At 35.8% G+C, this 14,225-nt stretch overlaps 1 protein-coding gene across 3 annotated transcripts in view; it reads right to left on the reverse strand.

Annotated features, from left to right (window-relative positions):
- The window catches only part of C3H1orf112 (chromosome 3 C1orf112 homolog), a 44,674-nt gene that overhangs the window by 3,020 nt on the left and 27,429 nt on the right, over positions 1-14,225 (reverse strand). For all 3 annotated transcript variants that reach the window (XM_045547407.1, XM_045547404.1, XM_045547405.1), the window contains 5 exons: positions 9,956-10,141; positions 7,703-7,825; positions 6,449-6,544; positions 2,360-2,473; positions 434-538 (listed from right to left, as the gene is read on the reverse strand). In XM_045547407.1, the coding sequence (XP_045403363.1) occupies positions 434-538; positions 2,360-2,473; positions 6,449-6,544; positions 7,703-7,825; positions 9,956-10,141 (624 nt within the window). The remainder of the gene's footprint in view (positions 1-433; positions 539-2,359; positions 2,474-6,448; positions 6,545-7,702; positions 7,826-9,955; positions 10,142-14,225) is intronic.

Genomic DNA, 14,225 nt, shown 5'->3' on the forward strand with positions numbered 1-14,225 from the left:
CTCAGTCATACTAATGCCTCTGGACTCCCTTATGACTGAAAGCATGACTGCACAGCAATGGTTAAAAAAGGAGCAACTGACGGCAGAGGTTACCTCTCCACAGGTTTTGGTTCGTCAACCTAACTCTAATGATAGTTCAAGATGAAATTTATTATTCAACCAAAAAATTCTGTCTGGAAGACAATGTCGGCTTTCATAGGCCTGGTTTGAATGCCTGTTCTGGTCCTTGCTATTTAGAGGACCTTAGGAAATTCACTTCATTTTTCTAGGCTTCATTTTGAGATCCTATAAAATAGATGATTAGTAATATTCCATCCAGAAACTTTTGATTCACATACAGAAGCAGCTCAACAAATGTTTTGGGAATGTTTTGGAATATGTGAAATATTAAACTGTTTTGGAAGTCATCATGATAAATTGGTCTTACGATTACCTCAGCAAACTGAGTAAATGCCTCCAAGGTATGTTGTTCTAGTAGCCAATTCTTGTCAGCTAACAGTAAGGCAAAAATACATGACAGGTTGGGCAGAATTTTGTCCTAAAAAGAGAACCAAACTTTACTAAATAGAGAAAAAGAAACTTCAGTAGAGTGCATTCAATACACACAATGTTGTCAACTTTCCATCATCCTATCCCAGTGAACTGGTATTAAAACACGTTCGGTCATGTCACTCCTTTGCTCAGATCCTTCCAGTAGCTTCCTATTTCCCTGAGAGTCAAAGCCAAAGTCCTTAAAATGGCCTGCAAAGCCCTGCTACCTCTGTGTTAGCTGTAATGGCTTCCTAGAATGTATCAGGCATGCTCCAATCTCCAAGGCTTTCACTTGCTATTTCCTCAGATACCTGGCTTGATCCCTTGTCTTCAGGTTTTTACTTATATGTCATGTTGGTGAGGACTCCATGTTTCAGACTATACCCCCACGTTCATATTCTCTGTCCCCCCTTTCCTGCTTTTTCTCCATAGCACTCACTATCACTTAACATACTTTATATATCCCCCTGTTATTGTCTGTTGTACATGGGGATTATTAGTTTGGTTCATTATTGTATCACCAGTGATTAAAACAATGCCTGATATAGCAAGAACTCAATTTTTCTTGAATGGACAAATGAGTCAATCTCATCTCATGCTTTAAATGCCTCCTATATGCTGATGAATCCCCAAAATTTCTTCAGGCCCTGATCTCACCCCTGGGAATATATAAGGCATTGCAATTTTTGCTAATAAAATGCTTGTTTCATAGTTTCTGGGCCCATGCATGGTCCACAGCTGTGCATGAATGGAGCAACATTTTGCAATGAACTTATGTTATAAAAAGAAGATAGCTTAGATACAAGAATCTTTGGATACTTTTGTCAAGGGAGTTAAAAAGAAGCTGTCAACATCTACACTTATCATTTCATGAAACATACCCTTGCATGCTGGAGATAGGTGGGATAGTGTCATTAACTTGTGAAAAAAAGGAGTCCTAGAAAAAGTAATCAAGTTAAATTTTTGGTTTCAAAGATTTTAATCAACATATAATAAGATATGTATAGTCAATCATGTGTTTGCTCTGATTACACAAGAAAGTTCTCATCAGTAAGAAGCTCTTTATAGTCTCTTTTGGAGGTTAAAAAAAGTTAACTATCCAGAGTTATTACATGTTGACTATAGTAAAAAGGAAAGCAAAACTCTAAATTTATGAAGCTCTCCTTTGCTGTGTTAGGTTTTAAAATGCAGTAGATGTATATTGTTAGGCTACTACAGTACAATGTTATAAATAAGTATTCATTTGTCATAAGTATACATACTTTGCAACATTTTTGAAAATACTGTCTTACAATTACCAATTTTCCTAATTATATACTGTTCCCTAGAAGACATAAATGTTTTCTCCCCTCAGGAACTGTGTAGTAGTGCCCAATTAGAATGAGAAACTTATATCTCAGACTAGAGCCAAGGAATAAATTATTTGTATGTCAACATATTTTCTAAAAGAAAATAAAATGAGTTCCATTTTGATACTTACCCTCTCTGGAAAATGGATTTCTTTTTTCTAACTTTCATTGTCAGGAATTGGCAGAATTTCAGGAATTAAAAGCCTAACAAATCCCTTAGTCAATAATTCCTACAGAAATTTTATTTTTAATAACACAAGAATATTCATGATCAGCCTGGGCAGCACCGTGAGACCTCATCTCTAAAGAAAATTTTAAAAATTTGCCAGGCATGTGGTCCCAGCTAACTTGGGAGGCTGAGGCAGGTGGATCACTTGAGCCCAGGAGTTTGAGGCTGCAGTAAGCTATGATTGTGCCACTGCACTCCAGCCTGGGTGACAAAGCAAGACCCTGTCTCTTAAAAAGAGTTAGAGTGTTACCTGGATAGCTTGAGGTATAAAAAATTTTCCTAGAGAAGATAAAAAATCCAGCATCGCCAAACGAACATGGTCAGGAGGCTCTAATTTAAGTAGTGAGGTCTGCAAAGTCATGACCTATAAAGGTGAAGACCAAAAAAAAGTTATAAATAAAAACAGTATTTTGTGTAGACATAATGCTACCTAAGATTTGGATGGAACTATGGGGATGGGAAAGAAAACCCAGAACCAAACATGCCACAAAGCCTGTACTTCACAGATAGAATCTGAATAGAATAATCAAATGAACAGTTATTCTAGCATTCTTTTTACTACACCCTCCTGCCTTTAACCATTGTAAAAAATAAAAATACAGGTGTTCCTGAAAAACTTTATTTACCAACACTTTAAAAATTATTTTGTATAGGCATACCTCGTTTTATTGTGCTTTGCTTTATTGTGCCTCATAGATACTGTTGAGTTTTGTTTTGTTTTGTTTACAAATGGAAGGCTTGTGGCAACCCTTCATCTAGCAAGTCATTTAGCACCATTTTTCCAACAGCATGTGCTAACTTAATGTCTCTGTGTCACATAATGGTAATCCTCACACCACTTCAAACTTTTTCATTACTATTCTGTTGTTCTGATCTGTGATCAGTGATCTTTGATGTTACTACTGTAATTGGGGACACCACAAACCAGACAAATATAAGATGGCAAACTTAATAAATTTTGTGTGTTCTGACTGCTTCACCAACTAGTCTCTCTCCCTCTCCTTGGGGCTCCCTATTCTCTGAGATGCAACAATATTGAAATTAGGTCAATTATCCCTACAATGGCTTCTAAATGTTCAAGTAAAAGGAAGAGTCTTAAGTCTCTCACTTTACATCAAAAGCCAGAAATAATTAAGCTTAGTGAGCAAGGCTGTTGAAAAAGGTGAGAGACAAAAGCTAAGCCTAAGCCTCTTGTGCCAGTTACCCTAATTGTCAATGCAAAGGAAAAGTTCTTAAAGGAAATAAAAAATGCTCCTCCAGTGAACACATGAATAAGAAAGGGAAGTTTTTGCTGATAGAATGTTTGAGTGGTCTGGATAGAAGATCAGACCAGACACAACATTCCGTTTAAGTCAAAGCTTAATCCATAGCAAGGCCCTAAGTCTTCAATTCTGTGAAGGCTAAGAGAGGTGAGGAAGCTGCATAAGAAAAGTATGAAGCTAGCAGAGGTTGGTTCATGAGGTTTAAGGAAAGGAGCCACCTCCATAACGTAAAAGTGCAAGGTGAAGCTGATTGTAGAAGCTGCACTAAGTTATCTACAACATCTAGCTAAGATCATTGATGAAGGTGGCTACACTAAACAACAGATTTTCAGTGTAGACAAAACAGCCTTATATTGGAAGAGGATACCATCTAGGACTTTCACAGCTGGATAGGAGAAGTTAATTCCTGGCTTCAAAGATTCAAAGGACAGGCAGACTCTATTGTTAGGGGCTAATGCAGCTGGTGACTTTAAGTTGAAGCCAGTGCTCCCTTACCATTCCCAAAATCCTAGGGCCCTTAGAATTATGCTAAATCTACTCTGTCCATGCTCTATCAATGTAACAACAAAACCTGGATAACAGAACATCTGTTTACAGCATGGTTTATTGAATATTTTAAGCCCACTGTTGAGACCTATGGCTCAAAAAGAAAGATTTCTTTCAAAAAATTAGTGCTCAATGACAATGCACTTGGTCACCCAAAAGCACTGATGGAGATGTACAAGGAGATTAATGTTGTTTTCATTCCTCCTAACACAACATCCATTCTGCTGCCCATGGGTCAAGGAGTAATTTCATCTTTTAAGTCGTATTATTTAAGAAATAAATTTCTGACGGTTATAGCTGGCATAGATAGTGATTCCTCTGATGGACCTGAGCAAAATAAATCAAAACCTTCTGGAAAGGATTCACCATTCTAGATGCCATTAAGAACATTCATGATTCACTGGCAAGAGGTCAAAATATCAACATTAACAGGAATTTGGAAGAAGTTAATTTCAACCTTCATGGATGGGTCTGAGGTGTTTAAGACTTCAGTGGAGAAAGTAACTGCAGATATGGTGGAAATAGCAGGAGAAGTAGAGTTATAAGTGCATCCTGAGGATGTGACTGAATTGTTGCAATCTCATCAGAAAACCTGAATGAATGAAGAGTTGCTTCTTATGGATGAGCAAAGAAAGTGGTTTTTTGAGATGGAACTACTCCTGGTGAAGATGCCGTGAACATTACTGAAATTACAGGAAAGGATTTAGAATAGCTCATAAACTTAGTTGATAAAGCAACAGGAAAATTTGAGAGGACTGACTCCAATTTTGAAAGTGCCACTGTGGGGAAAATGCTATCAAACAGCATCACATGCTACAGAAAAATCTTTCATGAAGGGAAGAGTCAATCGATGGAGCAAACTTCACTGTCTTATTTTAAGAAATTGCCTTCTGGTATCAGAAAAAGACACGTCAAAAATTTAAAAAAATAAAAAAAGAAATTACCACAAGCCATCCTACCTTCAGCAACGACCACCCTGATCAGTTAACAGCTATCAACATGGAGGCAAGACCCTCCACCAACAAAAAGATAAGGACTAGCTGAAGGCTCAAATGATCACTAGCATTCTTTTTTGGCAATAAAGTATTGTTCAATTAAGATATGGACATTTTTAAAGACATAATGTTACTGTATACTCAAGAGACTAACAGTGTAGTATAAACATAACTTTTATGTGCACTGAGAAACAAAAAATTCATGTGACTCATTTTACTGTGGTGGTCTGGAACCAAACCTGCAGTATCTCCAAGGTATGCCTATATTTTACATTTTATTGAGAGGTTCTTTATTTAGCAAGGACTGAGAAACTTTTTCTGTAACAGGCTAAATAATATTTTAGGTTTTGTAGGCAACATGTTTATTTGTTGCATATTCTTATTTATTTTTACAATGCTTGGTAGGCTTCAAGACTTTATTTTTTATTTTACAAATTTTCAAAAATGTAAGTCATCTTTAGCTCTTGGGCAAAATTTTGCCAGGAGACCATAGTTTGCTAGCCACTGATTTCAGGAACACTGAAGTGAATGAAGTCTTTTATAAAGGAAGCAATACTTACATGAACAATTTACTTAACATTAAAATTTTAGAACTTCAATTATTATATTTGGGTTTTTTAAAGGTAGGTACATTTTATCAAAGTTATCAGTATTTAATTTTTCTCAGGGAATATTAGAAGCTTCAGAATCAGTAAATTCAAATTGTTACATTTAGTCAGTTGATTATTTTACTGTATTCTCATTCTTTATAACTTAGTAAGCCCTGTTACACATATGGTACTTAAAGAAAATACCTAATTAGTAAATACATGTTAATGCTAACTTCTTAATGTACATACCATTAATAAGAACTACTAAAAACAAAGGTGTGACTAGTTTTACTTCTTTCTATCCCACCACATACTGTGACACGATATCATCTCTTCCATCATTTTCCTATTTAAATAGGAAGGGTTAGTTTCTTCTCTTAACAGTTTTTGTTTCTGTTTTCTACTTGACCCTGAGCTTAACTCTTGATTTTGGGTATCAATTCTGTCCGGCATGGGCTCATTCTAAAGCCTCTAAATCACTTCACATAAGCTGAAGGCCTTTCCATTTTCTATCTGTTGTCCTAGAACTTCCAAAAGAAAGGCATAACTGAGGCACCACCACCACAAGGATCCCCCATACAGTGACCCCAGATCTGCCTGTCCCAGCTGTGTAAGCTGGGGAAAACAGAAAATTCACTAGTGCTCTTCTTTCAAAATAATTTTATTTCTTCAAAGAAATACTGAGCACTGTCTTTTAATTCATGTTGTTATATTCCACACTCCTACAACTGCTGAAATGCCTTTGAAAATGCTATGAATGCAGCATTCAACACATGAAGTAGGACTCCTAACCTCAGGGATTTTTCTTGGGCAGTTAATAGCAACAACAAAAAGTTCTGACTGCTTTTAAATAATTTAAAAGGAGTGTTTCTAGAAAGTTATTTTGGGTCTATCAGTTTAACCACCTCCTTAGCAAACAAAGTATCAGCTTGGTCACTGTTCTTACCTGACTTATCAGCTGAGGATCTAGAGTTTGAATGAAAAATCCCAACAGTGGAAGTAAGAGGCTGAATGTCTGTTGAACATAAGGTTGACCTGTTACCTTATATAAGAAACACAAAATAATTTTGGTGAAAATTTTCAATTACATGAGAATAGCTATAATAACAGCAAGCTTTTATTGTGCACTTATTATATACCAGGCAATATGCTAAATGTTTTATACTTATTACCTCACTTATGGCTCACAACAACGGTATGATGTAAATACTATTACCCCTCACTTTAATAAGAAAACAGAAAAATAATTTGTTCAAAATCACATGGCTAGGAAAAAGCAGAGCCATGACTGAAATCCAGATTTAAGTCTAAAGGGGATCTAATTACTTTTCTCTGCCACTGAAAAGCTTGTATGTTCCTTAGTCATCTTACAATTACATTCCTTTTCTTCACAGTTATTTCTATCATAATATTGTAAACTATATCCCCAGGACAGATATCCTGAATGAATATTTATTGAATGATTTGTGAGCATCAGAGGAAAGCACTTCTTGAAGTCAAAATACTACAGTAGGGCAATCTGACCACAAACAAACATTAATGATAAAACATCATCTGCAAAATGATTTCTATCATTTCCCAAAATTATGTACATTGCCTTCAACTTCCACTGGTTGCCAGAGGTCACACATTTATTTCTATTTAGTTAAAGAAAACAAATGTCAGATTTGAATTTTTAAACCAAGAAACATAAATTTATAACTATGTGTGGGATGCATATCATTCTAATTTTAGCCCAATCATCACTTGGCTTATTGGTTTTGCTGGGAAAGAGGAATACAAATTAGCCACATCCATTTACTTGCGCCTTCCATCTTTGGGTCAGATACTCTCTGTTGCCCAAGAGATTTTATAAAAGACCGTAGAATCACAGAAATAGGCTACATTAACCTGAGAGAGAACAGAAACAATAGGGAAAGATAATTTTTTTTTAAAAATAGAGTTCAGCCAGTTAGGAAAATAAGTAGGTGGATTGTTGCTGTCACTTTACCATATTCTAATTTTGTTAATATAATGCTATGATACTCTGAAAAAGAAAACTGCCTGAGAGAGTACAAATACATAGTTTAAGTTCTACTCACAAGTTCTAGCAACCATCCAAGGAAATTAGATAAATTTTACAGGGAAATTTCAGTACTATTCTCTTTTTTTAATTGTTTTTTAATTGTTCTTCAGGGAAATGATCAGTTGCTTTCCTTACCTGTTTAATGTTTAAAAAAGCCCAAAGCTGTCTCCCAACTTCTATAATTTCAGTTTGTTGTCCAGTATCCAAAGCTTCACCAGCAGAATTACATACTGCAAGCAAAACAGAGAGTACTGTGTTCTAAAGGGGAGAAAGAGGAAAAGGGCTTGAATTTAAATACCAGTCTAAAGGAATAGGCACCTAATTACCTAGGGGTTATAAGAATTACTTTTAACTCTTTGTAAAAATCCATGTAGAATAATATTTCTAACAGCCAAAGCCATCTTACCAACTACTTAACACAAATGTATTTTATTAAAAATAATTTTCCTTGTACACAGAAACATTTGCTTTATTTTTCTAAGGCTTTTTTCCTTTTAGACTGAAATTTTGATAAAATGGAAACAACAATGTATTTTAATAACTAGGTTTAATACAAGTGGTCAGTATGGTTAACCTAATTTATAATATTTTCATAATATTCATCAACAAAAAGTTATATTTTTTCACATTATGCACCCAGCCTGGAGTGCAGTGGCACAATCATAGCTCACTGCAACCTCAAACTCTGGGCTCAAGCAATCCTCCTGCCTTAGCCTCCCAAGTAGCTAAGACTACAGGCATGCGCCACCATGCCCAGCTAATTTTTTTTTTTTTTTTTTTGGTAGAGATGGGGTCTCAATATGTTGCCCAGGCTGGTCTCAACCCCCTGGCTTCAAGCAATCCTTCTGTGTTGGCCTCCCAAAGTGCTGTGATTATAGGCATGAGCCACTACACTACCAGTTACTGGATTTTTATTGTTCGTGTTGTTTTAAAATTTTAAATTCCTTAGCAACACTGCACTTAAGCAATTATAGTACCTAAGAAGTACACAATCTAGAATTTGAAACTAAAAACAATCTTTCCTGGTTCACTCTTACCTATATGTGAAAATACTCAAAGCTCTCTATGACTGGCCAGGAGTGGGGTTGTTTGGGGTGTGGCAGGGGTAGGGTGAAGACCATATGAGAATGTAATGATCAGTAACAATGAATGCCTTTAATCCATTATACTTCAACAGCCACAATTTTATGTAATTGTCACCTGGGTTCTTATTAAATATTTCAGATTTATCTATTTGCTTCTACAAACAAACATGTTCGACAACCTGCTGGACTAAAGTTTTAGGTATGGCTCAAAGGTTTATTCATGGTGTTTTCATTTTACCTAATATAAAACAAAATACCTTAAGTCATTACTATAGAAATTAATGCACATTAAATGCAAAACCTGAGCAAATATAAGCCACTTCTAAGTAGGTATTTAATAGTTTTTCTAAAATAAATTCACATAAAAACTTACATCCTTTGGATATATATAAATGTCTTTAATTACCTTAATAAATATAGTCAAGTGCCATTACATAACAGTGTATCAGAGCAACTGCATTAGTATGGAAACATATGCCCTGAGAAAAATCATAAACTCCTAATTTAAAATTGCAAATAGGCCTCCAACCCCCTGAATGCCCTGTGCCTATCCTTGCTTGATTTTTCTCTACATAACATAAACTGATATTTCTTTTTTTTTTCCTGCCCTTGTGAACAAATAAACTTCTATTTCTTATTTTATTATCCACTGATAAGCTAGAATATGAGTCCGTGAGAGTAGATATTTTTTGTTTGTTTTGTTTCCTGATATATCCCAATGCCGAAAACAGAGCTTGGCACATAAGAGTACTCAAAATATTATTTGTTGAATAAGTGAATAAATGAGCAAATGAACACTAAACTGGAAAATTCAACTGCATGTACTATATCCAGTCAACTTTTAAAAATCATGTATTTTCTAATTCTTATAATAGATGAGTTTCTTTTTTATTCCATTATTTTATGAGGGAACATTCTAAGTAGAAAGGTACATAAAGGTTCAGAGTAGGTTTGTATCAAATGGGGATTGTATTTTGTCAAACAGAAGAATCATGTCTGCCTAATCCAGAACTGCATCAGCAAAAATACCACAAATGAAATATTTCACGTTTCATCATGTTGTCCCAAGGTGTCTGGAGCAACAAAGGGAACCCTCCACAAAACTTTTTACTTTAATCAAGATAATAGTAAGTTTCTCATAGATCCTTTTATAATGTAGCAATCTGAAAATCTTACTAGGTTCTAACAGAGACAGAGGACAGAGACTGTGTCCATCTTAATTAATAACAACCTATCCCCAATAGCTAAAATGGTGCTCAATAAACAGCTGCTGAATGAGTCACGTCAGTCAAAATTATCTTACCAGAGATTCGAGTTCTCCCAAAGTACGACTGCTGCTCAGCCATTTCCTGCACTCTGCAGTGCCTACTTTGGTGATCTCATGTGCAGTTTGTTTCCTAAGCTCAGCAGATAACGCCTGGAAGGAAATACATTGCCATAGAGGCAGATTTTCTGCTTCTTTTGGGGAAAATTTCTGGATAAACTCTACCTGAAATAAAGTGTTAAAGAAATAAGAGTAACATGAGTTAGTCAGATGAATGGATGCATAAAAGATAAGTATTAGCTTCTATATTTAATATTTTAAGAAAGCTTTTTAGGCCGGGCGCGGTGGCTCACGCCTGTAATCCTAGCTCTGGGAGGCCGAGGCGGGTGGATCGCTCGAGGTCAGGAGTTCGAGACCAGCCTGAGCAAGAGTGAGACCCCGTCTCTACTAAAAATAGAAAGAAATTATCTGGCCAACTAAAAATATATATACAAAAAAAAAAAAAAATTAGCCGGGCATGGTGGCTCATGCCTGTAGTCCCAGCTACTCGGGAGGCTGAGGCAGTAGGATCGCTTAAGCCCAGGAGTCTGAGGTTGCTGTGAGCTAGGCTGATGCCACGGCACTCACTCTAGCCCGGGCAAGAAAGTGAGACTCTGTCTCAAAAAAAAAAAAAAAAAAAAGAAAGCTTTTTAAATGCATGGTAATATCACTAGGTACCAAACCAACATAAGTTAAATGAACATGATAATTCTTGCTGCATTTGTTTCCAAAACAAAAAAAGTTTAAATGGAGCATAATATAACTACGCTATGAAATGTTAAATAATGTATTTCATTGTTAGTTATGTCAGATATTTTATCATCCTCCTACTCACTAAATCTATTATTTTCCTAAGTACTCATCACCTTGTACAGTTAAGTCAAAAGTAATAGCTCAAATATGCAAACAAGAATGATTTAGCCAACCTTTGTGGCTTACGACTGTCTCAGTTGACCACAGTAGAGAACTTAAAAGAAGCAAAGATGATAGGTTCGGTTTTCAAATGGGTTAGCTGACTCCACTCTAGACAATATATTAGTTTCACAAAGGTAAGCCACAAATAAAAAAGAGTGTGGATGGCAACACCATTCTACCACTGAAATAACAATCTAAAGTGCTTCCTGGGTTAACAAAGAAGTACTGTTTTGTTAAAATGCAGCTGTCACAGACTAGATAAAAATACGAAATAAAACTTCTAAAAAACAGTTAAAATGTTGAATTAGTTTTTGGTGGAAAATAGCCAAAGCAATGGTGTACTTAATTATTAAATTAAGTATAATTCAACTAGGAAGTGTATTAGTATATTTTTCTAAGAAGTGGAATAATTTAATTTGTAATATCTAAAATTTGCTTAATGAAAATTTTTCCTACATCAAAAACTAAAAAAAAATTTCAAATTCCCCACCATCACTATATTAAATTTGACAGAGAAACTCTTCTATATCATATACTATACTTTAGTTTTATTTCTTTTGTAGAAAATATTTAGCTGTCAAAACAAGCAAGAAATCATGTGGCTCTCTGATGTGACAAGAGCTACAGGCAGAAAAATGGATCCACTGATGAGCTAAGTGTCTATTCTAACAAGCAGTTTTATTCATTTTATTCATAAAACCAAACTGCACCAGGAAAGCCACGAGGATTGTGCCAGCTGGTGAACATCAATTCACATATCACCTATCTTTATAATAAAGACCAATGAGTGACAGAATGAACTAGTTTCCTTTCCAAAATAGAAACTATAAATCATGATGTCATGGACAACTTAAAAGGGTAGGTGGTGCCACAATTGGTTACACAGGAAGGGTTCAGATTATATTCTGAGGTTGAAAACCCTGGTTTCAACACAATTTGAAAGATTTAAAACTGCCAGGACTGAAAGTAGTTCATCAGGACTGACATATAAGGGAATAATGCACAGAGAATTATGACTTCCCTCCTTAAATTGAGAAGAGAGAAAAAATACACCTGTGGGCTTAAAATGCAAATATAGTAAATTTTACTTTATGTAAAAATAAAGTAAATAGCACAATTATCAGTGTACTTAGATAAGGCATATTAAATACTTTTCCTCAGTTAGGTGACCTCTTTGTACTTTTGCTTTACAGTAATAAAACAGGAATACCATTAATAGTTACATACTAAAAGAAATAATGTGTGGCACCCAGCTAATTTGATACTTTTTAAATTTTTTAAGTAAAACATCACCATACTGGGATTAACTATTTTCAGTTATGTTAAGGCTCCATCACTGGTATGAGACCTGGGTTTTTATGTCACTATTTTAAAAGACACCATCTTGTATGCACATGGCTGAATAATTATTTCTAGCACCTCCGCTTGCTTCTCCTTTTTTCCCTGGCCTGTGCTTTCTCACCTTTGCTCCTCTAGTCCCACCACAGCCCTCCCATTTTTATTCATCCTTTAACATGTACCTCAAATGCCACCATCTCCAACAATTTCCTCAATTTCCTACCCATCCCCATACTGCACCTCCCCAGAAATGATCTCCTAAGCTATGAACACCCAACAAAATCTAATTTGTTTCTCAGTTTTGGCGCTTACCACATACCACATTTTATTGTGAGAATTTTTATAAATTTATAATTGCTACTGGATTTTACATACCTTGATATATCATAAGGTAGTGCAGTGGTTTCCAAGTTTTCTTTTCTTTTTTTTTTTTTTTTAGAGATGGGGTCTTGCTCTGTCACCAAGGCTAGAGTGCAGTGGTGACATCATAGCTCACTGCAGCCTCCAACTCTCGAGCTCAAGTGATCCTCCCGCCTCAGCTTCCTGAGTAGCTGGGACTACAGGCACACGCCACCACACCTAATTTTTTTTTTTAAATCTTTTTTGTAGAGATGGGGTCTTGCTATGTAACCCAGTCTGCTCTCGAACTCCAGGTCTCAAGCAATTCTCCACCTCAGCCTCCCAAATTGCTGGGATTCCAGGCATGAGCCACTGCACTGGGCCCAAGTTTTTTTAATTTAATTTAATTTTTTTTTAGAGACAGGGTTTTGTTATGTTGCCCAGGCTGGACTTAAATTCCTGGGCCCACACAATCTCCGACCTCAGCCTCTCAAGCAGCTGGGAATACACACTAAAGTTTTTTTAACTTAAGCAACACATTGCTATTAAAAATTATATGAAAAGGTTTATATATCAAAACAATGAAAGTAGATTTCCTCTGGTTAAAAGTGGTAAGTAGGCAGAGTCAACATCCCACAAACAGCAGGGGCCTCTGAAATAGCTGCATGAAGCACAGTTGGAAAAGAATATTGGAGCAGTGAAAGAGCGCAGCACAGAATTGGGAATAAGACAGCTCTGGTTTGGATCCCAGCTCAGCCATTTATTATGTGTGCATTTGAGGAAGTTCTGTAACTTCCCTGAGCTACTGTTTTTTCATCTGTAAAATGGACATAATGTTATCTATCCCACAAGGCTGTCATAAGGACTATATGAATTAAAGTGCCTGGGCCATATTTTAGTCTCAAAAATGTCCATTCCCTTGCTCCTTCCTTTTAAAGGAGGGATAATGTTTTAAGGAGAAAGAAAAAAAGGCAGGAGAGAAAAACTAAGATTTGTTAAATGCTCACTGCATATATATATCTCATCAAATTTCATAACTGCCATATTAGTATCTCAATTTTATGATTAACTCTCCCAAGGACTCTCAGATAATTAGGTATTCAAATTCAGGTTTGTCTCTTAATCTTCAATTTTATCACAGGAATTTGTTCATAAAAGGAAATGAGTATTTGATAACTGAAGATACAAATTAAAAGTAACTCCTCATTTATCTATAATTCACATATCTGATAGTCTCATTTGGAAAAACTTAGAAAACTGAGAGTAAGAGATCTCTAGGCATAGATTAAAGTTTATCTGATTTAGAACACTGCTTCTAGACTTCACTCAGAGCTAATTCATTGTGAGTTATATTATTTTAAAAGTGACCCTTTCCCTCCCAATCCCACCTCTAAGCAATCTGAGGAGACAACTCTTTTGGAGTTTTGGAGGGAAGAGAGCAACCCTTACATGTTTTCTAGAGGGCTAATAGGTGGCACTACTGTATTTTCTGCCTTGAAGATAACTTTGTGAAAGAGGACTATGGGGGTAGGTGTCGTTCCTCTGGTACCTGGCCTTCTCTAGGACAGGAGCAGCCTGGACATGGGGCAAAACTCTAGTAAGAATTGAGTATCCCTCTTAAGCCAAGCACTATGCTATTTTGCATATATTATCTCTAAGTCTTTACAAAATATTTCAA

The sequence above is a fragment of the Lemur catta genome, chromosome 3, assembly GCF_020740605.2.
Source record: "Lemur catta isolate mLemCat1 chromosome 3, mLemCat1.pri, whole genome shotgun sequence".
Classification (NCBI taxonomy): Eukaryota; Metazoa; Chordata; class Mammalia; order Primates; family Lemuridae; genus Lemur; species Lemur catta.